The 21,850-nt window shown below is 37.6% G+C and overlaps 1 protein-coding gene across 2 annotated transcripts; it reads left to right on the forward strand.

The window, feature by feature from the left end:
* The first annotated feature begins 1,133 nt into the window (after positions 1-1,133).
* On the forward strand, positions 1,134-21,326 carry LOC140163011 (adenylate kinase 2, mitochondrial-like). Of its 2 annotated transcripts, none has more exons than XM_072186348.1 (4): positions 1,134-1,369; positions 14,954-15,190; positions 15,954-16,121; positions 17,733-21,326. In XM_072186348.1, the coding sequence occupies exons 1-4, from the start codon at positions 1,271-1,273 to the stop codon at positions 17,952-17,954; spliced, it is 726 nt and encodes a 241-aa protein (XP_072042449.1). In that variant the 5' UTR covers positions 1,134-1,270; the 3' UTR covers positions 17,955-21,326. The 2 variants fall into 2 exon arrangements, with proteins under 2 accessions (XP_072042449.1, XP_072042448.1); XM_072186347.1 differs by lacking the exon at positions 1,134-1,369 and adding an exon at positions 12,009-12,328.
* Positions 21,327-21,850: the final 524 nt, after the last annotated feature.

A 21,850-nucleotide genomic window follows, 5' to 3' on the forward strand; every position in this document is an offset into this window, starting at 1 on the left:
TCCGCGCCTTAGTTCCGGCAACAAATAATTTTTCTTTTGAGTCTGTGTAGTTGGAAGGGGGGGTCATAAAAATGTTCGACCCGCAATAGGGGAGGGTCGTAAAAAATTTTCCCCGCGATAGGGGGTCATAAAAAATTGACTCCGGTCACCGACATATTTGGGACCCCCTTCCGAAGAAAATGCCAGCCCCTAATATACCCCCCCGGGGTAAAATTTCCAAACGGCTCGCCAAAATTGCTTTCCCCCTCTCGCCCCGCCAAAATCGCTTGCCCCTCCCTCTCGTCCCGCCAAAAATCTTTGGCCCCCACTTTGCACATGCCAAATTTTTGGGATCCCAATTTGCAAACTTAAAATGGTCTATAACTCTAGGGCCTATAGGCCTATAATGTTGCGAGTGTAGCGTGCAGGAAAATTTACATATTTTCTGTACGGTTTTCCTAAGCCTTTTTAAGCGTTTTATTTAAAAGGCGCCCAAGAATGTGTGCCAAAAATCACTTCCCACCCCCCCCTCGGCTTGCCAAAATTGCTTCCCCCCTTTCTGCTCGCGAAAATTTCTTTCCCCTCCCCGCCCCCCCCCCCCACTTTTATACCCTCCGCAGGAGCTCCCAGGGCTCCGATTGCACAGCCCTAAAGGTGCCAAACCCCGCTACCCAGTACCTTCCCCCCAGGCCCGTACGCAGGATTTCATTTGGGGGTGCTGAGTTTGAAAAAAGTGAACTTTTTTTTCAAGGGGAGGGGAAAAATTTGGTGAAAAGTGTCCAAAAAAGGGTACAAACCTGAAATTGTTGGACTTTTTGTATACTTTACCAAATGGGGGGGGTGTGAGTCGCACCCCGCAACCCCTTCCCCTTCGGCTTGCCAAAAAAAATCTTGCCTACCCCTCCTCCAACCTGCTTGCAGAATTCAGGATGTCAGCCGTTTGCATAACTGCTGTTTTTACTTCAGGATAAAAAAGTTGTCTAATCGAATTTCAAATATTCTGATCAGTCTAAACATACCTCGAATCACACTGTGCTTACCAGCAGAAAGACAAAATTACCAATACAAGATTGCATAAAAAAATCAAAATTACTTTCAATTTTGTTTCTAAAAATTTGATTTCAGTGTCAGAACTAGTAACACTAGTAAACTCACCTGTGCATCGACACGTGTGCAAGGTTCACCCATGTGTTTACATAGGCACAGTTGATAAGTAGCATTCTTTTCACCTTTACCCCTGCCGCTTGTTAGCTACGATTCTTGTGTACGTGCGGAATAAAAGTTTGCCAAAATGCCCCCACAAGCAGGATTGAAGCTTAAAGAAACAGAGGATGAGAGAGGACCTAAAGCAGTTCTATTGGGACCACCAGGTGCTGGTAAAGGAACACAGGTAAGTCAGTGAGAAAATGTAAAGTTTGTGATTTTACCTGTCTTCTTCTTAATACTTCTTCCATCAGTCCGGGGAATTTCAGACACGGAGACTCCGCGGAGATTTCTACAAATTCGTCCAAAGGTAACCAAAGGGTTGGGGATCGCATTTTTAACTATCACTAAATGTTTCGGAATTGAGGTCGGCTATACGCTAAAAAGGAGACAGTTTGAGTTTCGGGGTAGTACGAAGAACCCATACCGGGCGTAGTAGCTCTGCACAACGGTATGGGATGAAGTGTATACAAAAAGTTAGTGCAACGTTGTACTAAAAAATACAAGGCTCCTGTAGCTTAAATAGTTGCATGTTTGTCATAATATTAATTAGACAGCATCTTGTACTTCTTGTCTAAACTCTAGTCTTATGCTTGTAATTGTAATTAATACCCCATTATTTATCCAGAATAAATAAAAATTCATTAACACATTATCCACATCGGCGCACTAAAACTGAGATGGCACTTCAGTGCAAACTTAGATAGGGCAGCACCAATACGAAAATGTCATACCGATAAATGATGTGTCTGTTTTGCCCGTTATGTAAGTTTGTGTTGCGAACTAGTTTCGGGGACTAATAATAATAATAATTATAATTTTATTGGTGCAGATGTCACATTTTGAACAGTGAGCGATAAGTGACCAATTTGACGTTCAGCACAAGTGTTTACTCAGGGTAAGTTGACGCCATTTAGGGTATGGTTTTTGTATGTGCTACGCCATGATTTCCAAGGGTAGGATTTTGCATGTGTTTCGCCATTAAGCCTAGGGGTACAATTTGGTTACGTGAAAATTCGCCATTAACTTAGGGTGCATTTCAGAGGTGGTCGGACGCGGGTGGGTAGCACTTTTGTGTGAGAGTGACCCCCGGGGCATATTGCCTCCCTCATGAGTACTATCGCACTGCGTACAGACAAGCTGTACTTATTTTTACTCCGGAACCTAGAGTAGATGAGTGTTAGTGTATTTTTGAAGTAAAGTTTAAACAGTACCGGGATGAGCCCCTGCTCTTTTCGAATAGCCTGTGACGTTCTTTAACGTGCACACTGATGTCAGAAAATACAATGTATGTACACGTGACTGACGGCTTAAAGTGCCCTCCGAAGCACTAACCAAGTAGAGTAAAGTGCCTTGCTCAAGGACCAGGCTTCCCGTTAGTGTGCGTCATTGCGTCCAGACGCATATTTTACAAATTTGGACGCAAGTTTCACATGGCTAATCAAATATTTTGCATCCATGTCATGATGTCACATGCATGATGAAACACATGATGCATGTTGAGGACGCAGACAAAACTTCGAAATTTAATCATTACCCATTGACAGAGAAATAAATTATGAGACGCACCACTTAATTTGCCACACATATCAGCATCAAACCGAATCAAGAATTTATTTTCTCTTAATCTTTCTACATAAACATACAACGATAACTTAATACATAATTATAAAGGTTTCATCAGCAAGCCACATGTATACAATATACAAACATATAAAATGCTAGGTAACATAAATGCTAGGTTGAAAAGTAAAACATTATGCGTAAGCTAATTGTGAATTACACTATATATTTTGTAAGAGAACAGCTTTTTACAAAAACAAAAACATGCATGAACATTAACAATTATTTTGATTTTGTAGCTTGGATTTATACCTTTATTACCTTGACCTTCCCATGGAGCAATAATCCCCCACTTCAAAGCTTGCCTCACCTTATATTAATCTTATTTAGGGAATGGTGGGTGGGAAAATTTCTCGATCCGTATTTGATGAACGCTGAATGTGATATGAAACGAAAGCAAGCAAACCCCACACCAGCAATAGGCCTACTCCCATTGGCTGATGATGACTGGATAGGCCATAACCGGCCTTACGATTGGATGTGGTATGATGCGACCGCAAAACCATAACAACAATTACCTCACGGGTCAAAACACAATGACTTAAAAACAGTCATTACAGACGGAAGCAACCATTTCTCTGCATGGGTAAATTAGTTTCTTCCAGACAAGCTTTCAGAAACGTTATTAAGGGGGTACTTCATGTACACCCATTGATTTTTTTGCATTTTGTGAAGAAATTACAAACAAAAATTGGACAAAGTGGTATGCAAAATGAAGGGGCAAATCTTCTTGTTTTATTGGTGGCATCGGTATCAACGTAGCTTACATGCTTTTAAAAGTAGAAGCCAAAAGGTGGTACATCACTGATGATTTTTTAATTCACTTCATTTTGGAAAGCTTATTGATCAACGGATTTCGTTAAAATTTTGGATATGTGTTGCTAACACATTAGGGAAATAAAGTTGATATGTAAAATGGGAATAAGTGGTTCCTGATTTCTTTTATGACTTCATGAACTTGGTGCTCCACAACTATCAAAAAAGGAACCGGTTAAAATGCTTCTATTTTCAATGTTGAGCTATATTTTGTATTTTTAACTAGCGACATTATTTCACTGAAACTTAATTAAGCCACAGGTAACAGGTTACCACAACCATATACTACAGCAATGTTGAAAAAAATTGTATTTCTTGTCACCTATACCACCATATTGGGTAGTTTTCCGTAAGCTTAACTTTTGTGATTTTGGTAACTATTTTATACTTATTTGTGAAATCCATCTCAACTAGGCATTCTAAATTGTACTCACCATTTACATCCCAAGGTATATTAGTATATCCACCTTGCACTTCTCGATATATATCCAGTTACAGACAGAATATCAAAATTATGCCTCATTATGATATCACAGACTCTCACATGTGTATTCAAAATTGATGCTTAAATTTGACCTGAACCAATTGACCTATAACCTGACATACGGTGACCTAATAGCCTTTTCTTCTCCTAACAACACATTATAGTATTAAATTGACTAATGACTATGCATCCATTGTGTAAGTGTTTATTTAATTTATTCAGTGTTATATATTTTGCATGCACCACTAGATTTTCTATAGAGAGTATAACAAAGGATTTAATGTATTCTATTCATGTACCCTACTTGAACATGTTGAATAGAATAAATTATGGTTTCTTATGAAACACGCATCTGAGTTACTAGGATAGGCCTACAGTAAACAAAAAATATATAGGGCTAAAATGACTTACTAAAATGATTTAAAAGCACTTTGTATGTAGCTATATTTTATAAGTTCAGGACATGAGGTGATAAATTCCCCCTTAATTGATGATAAAAATAAGAAATTGTTATTCTTTTATATTTGTAAGATAATAAAAGCCCCAAAATTTTGACTCTAAAGTCAATTCTGCAATATTTGTAATATGCAACATCAGGAAATCATGCACTTTTTGCATGCTTTCTGTAACGATCACTGTTTGATGGGGAAGTCCCCAATTGATGAAATTGACGCTTTGTTTACATTTACAAGCATGCTGGACTGCTAACATGCGGTTAATGTTTATTTTAAAATTATTTATCACAACCTGACAATATTCAGTTTTTAATGTTTATTTTCTCATATAATCTACATTTCCTTCATAAGTATTATTGTTACAATGAATAAAAGCAATTAAGACAAAATCCAAATGATAACCTTTTTTGTATTATTTGTGGCAGCGCGTGTTTTTAGCTAGATTAGCATCAACAACACATTAATTAAAGAAATCCGGAAGTACAAGTACCGTACGTAAATTTGCTGAAGATTGACATACTTTGTGCATGTTGACTCTGGGGTCGTGGCTACCATAAGTTACTTCTAGGGGTCATGGGCAGGGACAGGCGATTTGCGCGGAAAAAAATAGCAAATTGCGCGGAGATTGCGCGGAACTTTTTTTCAGTATCCCTGCCCATAGGAAAAAAATAGCCAATTGCGCGGAGATTGCGCGGAAAAAAAGTTCCGCGCAAATCGCCTGTCCCTGGTCATGGGCCATCATTACACTAAGTATGAACCCTGAGGGCGCAAAAGTTTTTGAGCTAGAGATGCTTCAAATTTTACACATATTGCCCCCTGTAGCCCATGACCTTTGACCTCTGGGGTCGAGACTACCCTACAAAATTTTCTGGGGCCATAGGCCATCGATTGTACCAAGTATGGGTCACAAGGTTAGTTCTTGAGCTGGAGGAGAGCAAAGGTGTGGTCTTAAGGAGAAGGAAGGAGGAGGAGAGGAAGAAGCCGAAGACTAAATGCAACAAATACAATATCTATGCCCCGTTGCACGGGCATAGATAATTTGTTTTCTTAGTGATTAGACATATCATCTGTATAGAAACCTATTCAGCAAGCTGCAATAGGCGATTTACTTCAGAAATAACTACAGTGCACAAAATTAAGTCCATTCTCGCTAGTTAATTGAATGTTTATTGACTCTTGGAAATGACTTACATGTGATACAAAGTTCGTTGACCCCTGTATATTGCTATGGGCACTGGTTACCCCTGTATTGAAAATTAGCGCCACCAGCGAAATTTTGGTTGTCCGGTTGCCCGGGACAACTAGAAAAGTCGCCGGACAACCAAAAATACTGATTCGGTTGTCCACTGGACAACCATAAATCTAGCCAAAAGTCACATTTGTAGGCCTACGGACAACCAAAAACTTAGACGGACAACCAGAAATTGTAATCTGGTTGTCTGTGGGACAACCATTTATTTTTCCTAAATTCGAACACTGAGCGCCACAGCCACACCAAATGTGATAAATGGCTGAAAATTTCAGAATATGGATGATTGATGATTATCTCTAGTATGATTTTAACTTAAAAATAAAAAATGGTTGAGAAAGGGATCGCTAAAAGGTAAAGCGCCCTCACGGCCTAATTTTACCCAAAACCGTTAATTTAAAGGACACTAATAAAAAGTTTCATTTGACACAAAGTGCATAAATGACCTTCTTTGACCTAAAACTATGTAAGTAGATACCAAAAATGCACTACATAATCCTTAATGTGATAAAATTCCCCTAAAACTATAAAATAAAGGTCAAATCTGCCCCCCCCCTTGTGTGTCGTTATTTGGCCGGCACTGTCTCAATTTTTGGCCAATTTCAATAAAATTGGTGTCAAATTACTCAGAACAACAAGCTGAATCAAATAAGCTGGTACCCTAAGCTGTTTGCAACTACACCCTTATACAGCCTATCACTGTGTGTATTCAAACAAAGCGCCTAAGATAGTTTGTCTTGAAGTGGGAATAATATGACCAAACAAAAGATATACAATTTGATGCAATCGGTTACAAGCTCTTACATGTGCCCTTCTTTTGAACGCACATTGATACGCATGTCCCGAGTTTAAGCGACAAGACGCTGTTGGTGCCGTAACCAATCATACGTTCGCGTAGGAGTAAATTTGAGAAAGAAATCCAATCAATATTTCTGAAGTTGCTGTTCCAGTTGAAGTAAATTTTCAAAACTTCATTTAGCAAACCTCTCTAATACTTTTTTTAAAACTTTCCATTATAATTAAAAACTACGCTAAGATAATTTCATCACACACAATTAGGTTCTCATTACCATAGTGGAATAATGGTTTTCTTCTGATCTTCCCACGAGAAAAAATTACAACTTTTGTTTTGCTTGGGTTAACAGCAAGATTCCATATTTGACAATAACTGTAAAGAGAATTGAGTTCATTTTGAAGATCTTGATCATTATCGGATAAAATAATTGTATCACCGGCATATAATTACTGTCAACAAACAGTTTTGTCTTTTGCTAAGTGTGAATACATACATGGTCAAGTGTAGAATAGTTGTCTTGGAACCTGGCTTGTTCTTCGCCAAGGATACCAACACCTTCAATGTAATTAGTAATACGAGAATTTAGCACAGAGGTGAACATCTACATGCAGCTTGGAAGTGTGATACCCCGATAGTTGTGTCATTTGTAGCACCTTTATTTTTTTATAAATTGAAATTATATAGCCTAAACACGGGAACCCCGGAATAAAGCCTGTATCTAGCACAACATTGAACAATTTTGTTATGATGTCCAGACAGTACTTAAAGTTGGTCTGAACCCTGGAATTATGGAAACTTTCGGGCCTCATATAACTGCTAAATTGTTGGTCTAAAGTATAGAAAAGTATACATATGGCAAAGACTTGATAAGTTCATCTGCGAGGTCAAATTTGGGCCAAAATGCTCATTTTGGGCCCCAAATCCCCAAAAAACATTTTTTTGGCCCACATCTTTTTTGTAATCGTAACAAAAAAATTCTTGGGCCAAAATTATTTTTTTATTAATTTTTAAAATTAGATTAAAATATCTAGGAGCAGTTTTTTTATTTTTTTGAATTTTGACCAACTTTGAGAAATTTGCACCAAAAATGGTCAAAAAATGTTGCATTTTCAAAAAAATCATAAAAAATTTCAAATATTGTTGGTGAAGTTGATCAAAATTCAAAAAAATGAAAAAACGGCTCCTAGATATTTTTATCTAGTTTTTAAAAATTAATAAAAAAGATTTTTTGGCCCAAGAATTTTTTTGTTACGTTTTTAAACAAAAAAGAAGTGGGCCAAAAACCGTTATTTTGGGGATTTGGGGCCAAAAATTGCATTTTGGCTCAAATTTGACCTCACAGATGAATTGATGAAGTCTTTGCCATTCTAAATATACATATACTTTTATAGCATTACACCAACAATTTAGCAGTATGAGGCCCGAAAGTTTCCATAATTCCAGGGTTCAGACCAACCTTAAAGGAATATTTTGTGATCCTAGCATCCTTAAAAGTAGATATCCAAGAAAAAAGCTCATTCGTGTATTTGTGAACACAGTACATTTGTTGAATTTTTATCAAAAGTACTGGGATAAAACATTTGTTTCTAACATTGGTATTAACTTCAACGACCGGTATCCTTCTTTTGTTACGGTAGGAATTATAAAATTCACCCCCTTCTTTATTATAGTACATTCATTAAAGGAGTATTTCGTGATCCTAGCATCCTCTTTTTATGACATTTTTCAGTACATAGCCACGAAAAAAACATATTCCCAAAATTTCAGTTGATTCCGATATTATGCTTTGCGAGTTATGCATGATTATGTGTATTACACTGCTCCATAGACAATACGTTGTAATTTCGTTCTGGTGCACCAGAACGAAATTCAAATTTCACGATATCTTTGCTAAACGAATTAATCTGCAAGAAATATTTTGTACATAAACATTATGTAGCCAGAGGTTTCCAGTGATATAAAAATTAAAAAAATTTCGTCCCTTCCGGAACGTAAAAAACTCACCTCAAAATGTGGCGGGACGTAATTTTACACATATTTTAATTTATTTCTTTATCTTTGCAAAGTCCACTGACATTTTTTTTAGTGCTGAAATTGTCTATACAGAAGACCTTTATAATACCATAAACAAAAAAATCCTATATTTTTTGTAGATATTTTGTAGATTTAATAATTCTGTCCCGCCACACCGAGAGGGAGCTACGTCAGGCCATGCATTTTAAGGAGTGCGATCGCGCGCATAGAGCCCACCTTAAATCACTTTACCGAGTGCGATTTATAGCGCACCTTGTCACCTGAAGGAGTTTCCAAAGTTGCAGCCTTCAAATTCAGCCTTCAAATTCATCCCGTAATATTCTTCACATGCATAAAATATGTAATCGAAAATAGTACTGATGACCGTGTTCCTATAACGTAATTTAAAAAAAGTCACTTGCACTGTCAGGTCGCAGTTCACAAGCAGGTCAACAATGAAAAGGTCAATTTGCGATTCGCTGATAACCGCGGTGTTTCCATGCCGTAGGTTTCCAAGTCTAGTGAAAACTGAAGCTCCATTGCGCATGGTACCAACACACATGATTGGCACTTGTTCGCGGCAAATTTTGACGACTTTCTAGTGAATTTGAAAGTGGCGATTTCGAACTGATTTTTCAGAAACTACTCTCCAAATATCTAACTAACAGAGTTTAACGGTGAGTTAAATTGTGCACACGGTGAATAAATGTAGTTTTTGTACATAAAAATTTTGGTTAGATGAGATTGGAGGGTGCCTTGCAAAAAAGTGAGTGAAGTGGCACTTTGTGTAGTACGAATTTGGCGACTTTTGCAATGGGTGAATATAGTAAACATGTTTTACTGGGCATGGTTTGCATAGTAATTGTTGGTTTATGATTATGTACGAAATAATAAATAATTTTATGTATTTAAGCAGTGTATTTATGTTTTATTTAGGCCCGTGGTTTTTTTTTTTCTTTCCTTTTTTCCTTTTCTTTCTCCCTTCCTTTTTCTCCTTTTCTTTTTTCTTTCCTTTTCTTTCTTTCTCCCTTCCCTGTCTTTCTGTACATTGTAGTCCCACATTCAACACCAATGCTTCTTATCTGAATATCAAGTGCAATAATTCAAATAGCCCACCTAAACTTCTTACCGAGTGCAAATGATAGCACACCTATAATCCTCACCGAGTGCAATTAACAGCACACCTGTAGCTCGCCTGACTATTTCCAGGAGTGCGATTTGTAGCACACCTGCTGTTTTTTAAAATTCATGCCCTGCTACGTGTGTATTTTATTGCTTGGATTCCGAAATTGACGGGCAAATTTTACCTTTTTTTTGCCGATTCATAATCTTTGGTATACATGTAGTCTATTCCCGTGGGGGGGGGGGGCACTCAACTGAAATTTTGGTAGGGGTGTGCGGCGCGGAGCGCCGAACTTTGGGAACTAAGAACTGATTTTGGGAAAAGTAGAGGCTTGATGAACTGAAATTTCAACATTTTAGGTGGGTCTTGTGAACTAAAATTGGGCCAAATTATAGGCCTTGGAGCTAAAAAAATTCCAAAATTGTCCAAATTTTGGCTAAAGAGCTACAATTGCCAGAGTTTGAGGCTCAAAGAACTGGAGCATGATCCAAATGTGGGTCTTAAGGAACTGCCGGGGAGCCTGAAAAGGGGACCCTTGACCGCCGCACATACCCATACCCCATTTACATGTGAGTACCCCCTCCGGGAGTCTATTAAACCAGAGGAGAAATTCACTCCTGTGACAATTTCTAAATTTTAGGTTGAGTGATGACCATTTTTGGCTCTGGCCCAGTAGTATGAAAATTTCAAATTTTTTTTGATAAAAGTGGGTTGCAATATGCTGTGGATCACGAAATGCCCTTTTAATAAATTTGTTGATAATGAGGTCAGACCCAAAGATTTGTTGTTTTTCAGTTTATTTTTTGCATGAAGGACTTATCAATCAATATTGAGCTGTGTTGATGCAATTCATTACTCTAAAAGTGGAAATTTTCACGATACATTAATTTCATGCTTTTCACGTACAACACAGCTACTACACAGCGAAAATTTACACACACAGCTACGTCATAAGATATCACTTTTGGGATTTCCAGCCACTGCTGGAAAAAAAATACAATTTTGTGAGAAAAAAAAAGTATAGTTTGCATGAACTTTTCATTGAAGTTAATCATGACTGACCTGGAATCATAAAGAGTTTAAATTTCCTGTAGGCTAACTAGGCTTTTTATTACAAATTATATAAGCATATATTTTCACGTAACTTAGGCATTTCATAATTTGAAGAAAGAAATTTAACATTAAAAGTAGTGCTGTAATCGATAAGCTTTCTGGGTATCGATATGTCGGGAGGCAAACATCCGACATGTCGATACTATTATCGATACTCACGCAGTTTGAAACACGGATTTGAGTTTACCAATACTGGAGGGGCTGGAGATCGTGAAGACGACATGATGCATGTATTCTAGATGTAAAGCTCACCTTGGAATTGGGAGACGGTAATTTGAGTATTTGACGGTAATTTGAGACCTGATTTGAGATAATCTAAGCATGTGTGCCATGTCGCTTGTGTATCGATACTGACATTGAGTGTTTCGACATGTCGGAAGTCTATGTATTTTCCGACTATCGATACTTACGACAATCGATTACAGCACTAATTAAAAGCAACAAAAAAACCCTGTTTTATGGACCAGCCGACCCAGATTTTGTGTTTTGCAAGAATTTTACTAAGATCATGTAAAATCACTATTTTGGAGCCAAAATTGATTGATTTTGACTGAAAACATTTTCAAAATATGCTTGCGAAAATTCATCAAATTTGTGCCAAATTTTCAAGCTTTCAGTGAAATTTTAGGGTCATTTTTTAGCCTCCAGAAAAAAAATCCAGACCAACTGGCCCTACTTGAAAAGTCAATCCGCCCAGTAAACCTGGGTTTTTTTGGTTGCTTTAGCAACTTGATTTTGTGGGTGCTCAATCAATGCATTTTATGAACGTTTCACATACTTTTAATTTCACGGTTGTGACTGGTGTCAAAAAGTTAGCAAAAATAAACCAACTGGAAAATAACTTTAAAATTGTGAAAATTTCTACACAGTGAAGAAAATAACAACATTACATAGAACCATAACCTTTTGAATTGTTTGTGCCTCAAAAACCTGATTTTCAATGTGGGAAAAATCCCCATCATTGCGCAATATTGTGCATTGTGTTTACAATCAACGACAAAATGTTCACCTGGGTCTTTTCCAGTTTTACGCTGTGCATTGATTGTGCTCTTTGTTGAGAGTTTATATTTGGGAAAATTATGCACAGTGAAAAATTGTCTTCTGGTGCATGCATGCTTAGCATTATTTACCATACTGACAGTAGCTCCATAGTGGAGCATCTGTGTTGCATACTGCACGTAGACTCTGTGCTCTGGGCTCAGTTGAACTTGATGCTACATTGCTTGCATCCTTTCAGCAGCATCAGTGAGGAGCTGTTATAACATAGTGTTAATCATCCTCGCAGACTGGCTCAAATTGTGCATTTTTTAGCTTTATTGTTGCATTGAAAGCTTGTGTAGAGGTATATAGTGTTGACATGGCTGCACCTGCTGCAATCCAGGGCCAGGGGCCGGATGTAGGGGCGGAGGAAGCAGAGATTATCGGAGTTCGGGCGGTGCTATTGGGCCCACCAGGGGCTGGCAAGGGCATGCAGGTAGATGATATTTTTAAGTCTAAGAGGTTAAAAATGTATTCTAGTGCATATAATGCAGATATGGTGGAGTTACAAATTGTTCACAGAAAATAAGTGCATTTTCTGGTGAATTGAATCAAGGGCGTATACAGTTTACATCATTTCATTATTCAGTACTGGGTAGCCGCTTCATGATGCATGCATGAAAAGGTCAAATCCCCATGTTAAAATCTTTCATTTTGACATGAAGGCATAGTGTTATCACAAAATACAACCAGTATAATTATGAGACACTAACTATTCAACCAGGAAGTGGACATATTTACCTGGGCACAGGAATTCAGTACGTATAGGAAAACTTGACAGTCTGATCGACCTTGGTGTGCTAAATTAGTTTGATTGAAATCTATATTGAATTTGCATCAGTACAGGTGGGACATGTCAGTAATCGCATCAATATTATCCGCTTTTGTATGCGACTTCTAAAATTAACATTATAAAATGGCATTTATTGCTTTGATGACTAAATTATTCACACGTTCATACAGTCAGTGCATGTACTGCACATATAAAGCCAGGCGAAACCGTGATTATACACATTCATTCAGTACGTAGCAAAATGTCAAATAAATTTGCAATCTGGGTACTCTGGTACTTAATATTTTTAATTTGCAAACAAATAATGATGTGTGCAACTGAAATAATAGCACTTGGGTCAATACACTAAATTACAATCTCTGTTTGCATGCAACCTAAATGGGCAATTTGATATGATAACAATTATTTGGTGTCAACTCGAGTACTAGCAAGTTCATTGCATCGCATTCAATACAAAAGGCTGTGCAGAAAATCATGGGTAAATGAAAGATAAACATTAATTGAACATTACAGATTAAAATCATCAATAAATTGAATTGACTGTCAATATTTAATTAATCTGATATGGACATTGAAGTTATTAAAACATATTATCTTGAAAATTCTAAATTGTTTCATGTCGAACCATGATACCACTAATCAAATTTGATAGGAACTAAACATGTGTGAAATGTATCTAGCTAAAATCAATTTTTTTTTTTTTTTTTTTTTCTTTTTGTGCTATACATTGTTTGTGTCCTTGCATTTGACTTCAATTAAGACCATATTGATCTGTCGGTACAATGTAGCCTCGTCAGTTTATTATTTTGAAGTAAAATTTAATGTAATTTTTGAAATTGAAATAATATTTAATTAATTATGGGTCAGTTTTTGTATTTATATTTTGAATAAATGTCAGAAATAATAATTTTGATATTTCAAACTGATTGCAATACATCATTGATTTATTTGTGAGTCAGTGTTAATTTGTTGCCATGGAAGCACAGTATAATACAGATGCATCGTCCATGAATGAATACTTCAATATACAACATTAATAGAGTTAATTAGGGGCTGTGTAATAATTATGAGCCCTGGTGGGACTGTAAAATTGGGGGGGGGCAAGACATTTTTGGCGAGGCAAAAGAGGGGGGGGAAGCAATTTTGGCAAGCTGAGAAGGGGAGCAAGTGATATTGGCACACATTCATGGGGCGCCTTTTAAATAAAAGGCTCTAAAAAGGCTTAGGAAAATGGTACGGTTTGCAAATTGGGATCCCAAAAATTAGGCATGTGCAAAGGAGGGGGGGGGGGGCAAGCAATTTTGGCAGGCCGGGGGCGGGCAAGTGATTTGATTGGTAATTATTGCACAGCCCCTTACATTGGCTTTCAAAAGACCCATTTAGCAATTTTCTGAACTAGAACAAGAACACCCTGGCTACAGGTAATATGCTGAGGGCAGTCTTTTTATCTCTGTCTTTCATTATAAGGTTGTTTGAATATTTAGGGATTCAATCATGTTGTTCATCACCGTTTAACAATGAGTCCATGTCGTCCGTATGGTTTACTTAAAACGTGCCGGATGCGAGTTGTTAAACGGTGATGAACAACGGCGAAACATGATTGAATCCTTTTCAACAATGAAAACAAGCTAAAGATCTTATAATTCACATGTTTATTTCACGAGGAATGTCAGTTAATTTTTGCCACTCAGCCTTACGTAAAAATCGATGAAATGGCAATGTGTAGCTGCTACCTCCAAAATACTGAACCCATCTTGTAAAAGTGTATACGCACACAGTCACACAGGTTCCAGGCGTAATGCGTACGGTATGCACGCTTGCTTTAATTCCGTTCGCCTATTGGCCTACCCCACTATGCTAATGTGTGGATTCATCGGGGATTAACCCTAACCCTACCCGTGGTTTTTTGGCTATCGGAAGGGAAAGAAGGAACGAAAAAGGAGAGAAGATGAAGAAGAAAGCCACTTGGCACCCCCGGGATTCGAACCTCGGATCCCTCGCATGCCACGTAGAAGATCCCCAGCATGTAGCTACACAGGTGACATTGGCCCGGCCAATGATTCCCTGGATATATATGACTTGGTCTGATTGCGTCATCAAGTCCAGTGGAATGCATGCACGCAGAGTGGTTTTAATAGTGAGCTTTAGTGAGTCCTAGTTGGATTAGGGTTAACAATGGTTGGCTCCTGTACAACATCGTACAAAGGTGTAGGAAGAGTTGTTGAAAATTCTAATAAACCATGTTTGTTTTTTTCATTTCTTGTGTAGGCCCCAAAGCTAGCAGAGAAGTACTGTGTATGTCATTTGGCTACAGGTGATATGCTGAGGGCGGTTGTGGCATCAGGATCAGAACTTGGTAAAAAGGTCAAGAAAGTGATGGATGCCGGTCAACTGGTCAGCGATGAGTTGGTTGTAGAGATGATTGACAGCAAACTAGATGCACCTGAATGCAAGAATGGATTCCTTCTTGATGGATTCCCAAGGACTGTAGGACAGGCTGAAAAGGTATCATACTTGGGTCAAGATAGCTCATTGCTTTATGCTGAACCATGAAATGGTCTTGTCCTATATGTGGTGTGAGCAAGCAAAATCAGTCTGAAGTCGGACATATTCAATTTTCAGTTTTTTTAGTGGGTTTTTCAGCGGGTGCGCTGTTGGACAAGTTTAGAACTGTCTAAACTTGTCCGACGGTGACCCCGCTCAAAACCCACTAATTGTTATTGTTAAGCATATCCCACAATTTTTTCAGTTTCTTATAGGATTGTAAACAGCATTTGCAAAGCTACATTTTGCAGAAATCCCCATTGAATTTGGACAATCAGGCCAAAAGATATGAGCAGTAAAAGAGTTTCCAAAACAATAGACAACACTTCCTTTGTTGGGCTATATCTCAAAATCAATATTTCCAACTTCCAAGTTCCAACTGATTTTGCGTGAGCACATCACGTATTACTTGGTCTACATCTAACTAATACTTTCTTACTCAACAACCTTTTGGTCTTTACATGGACATATCTCGAAATGCCAAGAAGGTATGACCCCTGAGTGGTGTCACATGAAAGAGAAAAAAGTAAAGAATATAATAAAAACATATTTCCCACCCAGGGGTGACGCTCATTATAAGACCTGGGTCAAAATTCATGAGTCCTTTTCATATCTGAAAATGCCAATATAAAATTCACAATATAAAAAATGGCTGATTTTATGGTAAATATTTTTAAATACCAAAAAGGACAAAACAAAACCTGCTTGTACATTTTGATTTCAGCTTGATCAACTATTAACCAAGAGGAAAACTAACTTGGATTCAGTAGTAGAATTTGGCATCGATGACAAGCTACTGATTAGGAGAATTACTGGCAGACTGTTCCATCGGGCTAGTGGGAGAAGCTATCATGAAGAATTTCATCCACCTAAAGTACCAATGACAGATGATGTAAGTTACAGCTACTTACCTCCTGCCCCTCTCCCGACTTCTCCCTCTCCTTCTCCTTTACATTCAGATTCAGATTGGAACATCTACCAAATGACTATTCCGTCAGGCTTGTGATACATGTAGAAGTTACACCTTGGTCTGGGGCGGACATTTTATAAATGAATTTAGAAGAGCAGCAACGACACCACCTGCATTACATTCCAGATGTTAAATCTACATCATGTGCAAAATTTGAGGAAAAATGAACGAGTCCGTTTTATTTTAGGGCCATTTGTCTATAACTGGTCTTTACATGTAGCCCTATGGGGAGAGTGCACGTTGAGGGCGCTATATTTTCGGCTATAACCCCCATTTTAGGAACAAAATGTGATTTTTAAAAAACTGACCCGCGTGGATTTCGTAAACTTCGCAGAGTCTGGAGTATGAACATGTAGAAATATAATCAAGTAGTTGCCCTACCTGCTCTTCTCCAAAAAAATAAAAAGTCCTATACCTCAATGATAATGAAACCTAGGTGTTACCATGACAAAATCATTCATTTAAAATGTCCATTTGCAGGAAGATGTAAATGATTTTTTTCATGCACATTCCATTGGCAAGCCTCTGCTGCTTGGTTTCATCACTTTTAGGCCTTTATCAGTGTTTGTTTTCACCAAAACTTTTGCGCAAGATTCTATACTAAACTAATTCAATATAAAGAAAAATGAAAACAAAATGCCACCTGAAGTTGATTTTTCGACAATTTTATTTTGAGTAAATTTAGGCGATTGTGCAACAAAAGTGTCGCACAAGGTAAAGAAGCTGGTAAATATTGGGCAACCTTTCTTTACTCCATATCACCTTACTTAAAAGGGCATTTCATGATCCACAGCCTCATCCCCCCACTTTTCTCAAAAAAAGTTGAGATTTTTATATTACTGGAAACCTCTGGCTACATAATGTTTATGTGCAAAATATATCTTGCAGATTAATTCGTTTAGCAAAGATATCGTGAAATTTGAATTTCGCTCTGGTATACCAGAACGAAATTACAACACATTGTCTATGGAGCAGTGTAATACGCATAATCATGCATAACTCGCAAATGCAAAATCGGAATCAACTGAAATTTTGGGAATAGGCTTTTTCGTGGATATGTACTGAAAAATGTCATAAAAAGAGGATGCTAGGATCACAAAATACTCCTTTTGGGTGGTGGGTACCTCCTGCCAGTTTGGTGTTGTTGTGATGATCCAACAGCTGATGACTGGCGGAAAGTTATGTCACTTCTGGTAGCGATGTTATCTTGCTGGCAGTCTTCAAAAGTGGATCATACACATGAGAGCCATTTTAAGAACTCGGCCATAAGTGATCACGTAGCCAGGGCTTATCATATTATCAATTGGAGGGAGTCTAAAATCATAGAGAGAGAGAGAGAGAGTGATAGAAAAGCGAGATGGATTAATCAATTCAGATCAGGAAGAGGGGGTGAGGAGTAATGAACAGATTTGAGTTTGTTTGTTTTTTTACCTGTGGATGGGCCCCTCCACTTGTCTATGGCCCCAAATGATATCAAGCCAAACTAAGTTTCCAATTTGTAATAAACCTGCCCTTATATTTCCATATTGACAGATCACTGGTGAACCACTCATCAAGCGGTCTGATGACAACGAGGAGACTCTCAAATCTCGTCTTGAAGCATACCACAAGCAAACCGCACCACTCGTAGACTACTACAAGAAACGCAGCATCCACAGTCGAGTAGACGCCGCCCAGCATGCAGATCAGGTCTTTGTTAGCATTCAAGCTGTGTTTGCGGGCGCACTTAGTAAAGACAAAGTTATGTTTGTATAAGGCTTCCTGATGATAATATTTAGCTTATTTAATTCAAATGCAAAAATAGGTGACAAATTTTAAAGTGAATTATTTTGGTATTATTTTCTTGAATGCATCAGGCAACAAAAGTGTTTTTGTTGAAAAGAGCCTTATTTTTGAAGAACTAACTTAGTAGAGGGTGGATTTAGTGATAGGTACCAGTATGCCTGATAGCTGGCACAGGGTAGCAATATCCGCCACCTGCACCTATGGTACCAGTTTCATCATTCTCGATAACAGGTGATCACACCATCAGCTGCAATTTGCCAAAACAATTCCCACAAGTCAAATAAATAGCGCGATTTGATTGGCAAGAGAGTTAAGTTGTAATGGCACTTTCCATGCTTTCAGGAGTGCATATTTACAGTTGTCCCTAAACTCTGATCAGCTCGTAAAATGCGGGACTCATAACATTGTGGATTGATCTAGAATGGCGTGCGTACATAAAGCTGTGCGCATGCATCACATATGCGTATTGCGTGAGTGACGCAGCGGGCGTAAGTTGGGAGTTATTGACATGCGCTGTAATAAAAACAAATAATTCTCGCCTATTACAGGTGATCATAGTATAGACGACTGTATTTGTGAAAATTTCCCTTGTGCAAATATAGAGTGATTGAAACGTTGACTCGTCACATTAATACATTTTATTGGGAATTAAAACACAGATTTTGTACAATCTGTGTTCAAACCGTTTTGTCACAGAAACCAGCTTCAGTGTTTCCAATAGTAAGCATTGGTTTGTAGATCTATATAAACATTTGGAATCATGTAGGTAACACCACCTGGTGCATTAAAATGTACAAACTCAACGTACCTGTGTGGTCTTGGGTGATCATTGATACAGTACAAGCATTCAAATTTTCTTGAATTCAGCAAATCTCTTTGAAAAGTGGGCCTTGGTGATCGATTTAGCGTGAACTATAATATACTTTGATGTTCTTGGAGATTGTTTTTCATCACTTTTTTGCGACTACTATATAAGTGGTAACCTTTATATGTTGGTACTTCATTGGCATTGATATCTGCCGATATTGAAGTATCGACAATACTTACAGTATCGTCTACAATACTTACAGTATTGTCTATACCAAAAGTAAAGATAAAGTCACGTTTGTATGGAGTTTCCTGATAATATATATACAATTATTGCCCAATGCTACCCTACACATTTAATAAACTGCAGTCTGTGTATTTTATAAAGGCCACAAATTATGGATGGTTTACATCTGTGTTTTCCTATTACAAGAATTGCAAGAAAATTTTTCTGCAGTTTAAAAATGTTGCCAAAGGGTTTTCTGCTGTAGAAAGTGTTTAGTAAAGCAAAGCCATTGAATAAAGCTAACCATTTGAGCTAAAAATGGCAGCTGAGAACCAAATCTCGCAGGCGAGAATCGAAAATGGCTGAGTCAAACCAAATACAATGACTTTTGCAGCGGAAAACCGCACAGCAAAATATGGAGCCATGTGCTGGCCTTACTGACTTTGCGACCAGCAGGCAGAAGCTTCTGGTGACGTGTTAGCTGTTAATGAACTGTATGCCATCAAATACATCTGTTTTTTGTCAAGTTGAATGTGTCCCAAATTTATGAAGTTTGGAGAGGTTTATTTGGTATATTAAACTACAATTATATCGGTCACATCCAAATTTATTAATACTAATTGAATGTGCCTAGGTGAATTCCAGGTAGCTTTTATTGAAGTATTAGTGCATTAGCGAAATGAGGATTAGCCAAATAAGGGCTTCTGTAAACACTGTACAACTACGTTGCAACAAAGCTGGTGGAAAGATTAATACAAATGTTGAATGTTTACTAGTACAAGGGTACAAATAATGAGGTGAAATATGGACTGTTCCATTCAACCAGGTTTTGCTGAGTTAAATGGAACAATTCATTTTTCGCCAATATAAAATATTCTTTCCATTGAACGAATAAAGTCATTCATTATTTGTTTTATATAATTCATATATAAATACCTTTTCTACCACTTAATTTCATATATCACCAGCACAACAAAATCAATTAAAAATATCAGAACTCTATTTATTTTCAAAGCAACACCCACAGCTGTCATTGGTGAGACCAGGTGGTCACCATATTCAACACTTTTTGCTACATATATGTTTATAAGTTTGCCATGGTGGTGTACAATGGAATTTGCAAAATTCACCCGTGCACTGTGCAAGTGTTTTTGCAACCAACTCTAAAAATAGCAAAAATAATCAATAGTAGTTGGCCAATCGAGTATTCAAATGTGGTAAAACTGTGACAATGAATGTATTATTATGTTAGCTGTCAAACTACATAAAACAAAATTATAGAAGTAATTCTAGCCCATTTTGATGAAAAATATAATTTTACCTCATCTATGACTGTCATTTCAATCATGAATTGAATATGAATTCCTCTACCCATTTATTAATGTAGTAAATCTAATTGGTTGATATTCAGAGGGATATTGTGCAATATCCATTTGGTCACCCACTTGATTCACCAGAGGAAGAAATATTTTGAGGTATCAACTCATATGATGTTAGTCTCAGTCCCAGTCAGTTTGAGCTCCTTTGGCACTAAGCAGATGATTGGCCTTCTGTGGCGGCCGCCCCTAATGTAGTCCTATATTGTAACTGTTGTACATTTTGTGCTTGTGGTTTTCAGTTAAACTACAAATCTGGGCAGTATATTGTTGAGAGCCCGACAAGTCACATTCTAATGCCACAGTCACATGGTTCCATAGCCAAATGGCAACATTTTTTATATGGAAATTCATAAACCAATCAGCAATTGTTACAGAGTGCAAGCCAGCTGGGACTGAGACTAACATGACAAGCTGACAGCCCAACGACCCTCACTCCAGTACATTGTGGGCATGTGGAATGAAACTTGGTGTATTCTCTTGGTTGGGCTGAAGTGGGACAAAAGGGACACAAGCACCAAAAACCAGTGTGCATACAATGTATATGTATAATGTGCAGTCTGGGTGTGTGCCAACATTATAAGCAAAGGAACTGTTACTGAAAATCATGAATTTCTCTAGCAGTCAGACATCTGGTCACATGGCCCAATTGTAGCAATGCATTCGACTGCCAGAATGGTATGTGATGAGTGTAATTCAGCTCCCTTTGTTAATATCAGCCCTTTGTCAAGTAGATGAGAGAATTTGCTGTGAATGATTTCAGTTTCTTTCACCATGGTCTTGGTGGCAAATAGAGCTCTGTTCAACTCTTCTATAACAGCCATCAGGCTCAATTATGTTTTATGAGTGTGGAAGGAATTTTTTTGAATTGTAGAAAGCAACTAACATGTATAAAAAGTACAATATGAAAATAATAAATTTCTATGAAATTGATCTGCTGTTTTCTTGTGTGTTTTATAAGTTCTGTTGAGGGACAGTACTATACACCCAGGGGGGCCACTGGTCATTGATCAGGGAGATCATGCTTGACCAAAAAGGCCTTTTCTTTTTAAAGTCGTATCACCAATATATCAATATATAAACTCTTCAAAAAAAAGTTGGAAACTTTCAAAAACGGCTGTATATCAGAAATTTTTGAAATCTATCTCCATATTTTTTCATATTAGTGAAACCATTGTTCTTTCCTGTCGACAATGACACCTCATTATTTTGTGACAATAACTTATTCCACGGCTGAGTAACTTTCTTTGAAAGACAAGAGGTCTCAAAGAATATGTGTCAAACTGACCATTTGTCTGCGCTCATTTTATTGCTTTGTATGAATGAACGAGTGGTTTAATGCAGGAATAAAAATAGGTCTTTTATTCCTGCATTTTATTCCTGTATTAAAATAATAGGCCTTAAAAAATGACATTCCCCCCAAAAAAAATCAAATTTTGGAGTTCATGGTCCTGTGG

The sequence above is a fragment of the Amphiura filiformis genome, chromosome 10, assembly GCF_039555335.1.
Source record: "Amphiura filiformis chromosome 10, Afil_fr2py, whole genome shotgun sequence".
Classification (NCBI taxonomy): Eukaryota; Metazoa; Echinodermata; class Ophiuroidea; order Amphilepidida; family Amphiuridae; genus Amphiura; species Amphiura filiformis.

Bases quoted from the DNA above. Each gene is read 5' to 3' on its own strand.
- LOC140163011 (XM_072186347.1), top strand. From the start codon at position 12,212: ATGGCTGCACCTGCTGCAATCCAGGGCCAGGGGCCGGATGTAGGGGCG. The intron at 12,329-14,953 runs GTAGATGATATT...TTTCTTGTGTAG, and splicing joins GGGCTGGCAAGGGCATGCAG to GCCCCAAAGCTAGCAGAGAA. The intron at 16,122-17,732 runs GTAAGTTACAGC...CCATATTGACAG, and splicing joins AAGTACCAATGACAGATGAT to ATCACTGGTGAACCACTCAT.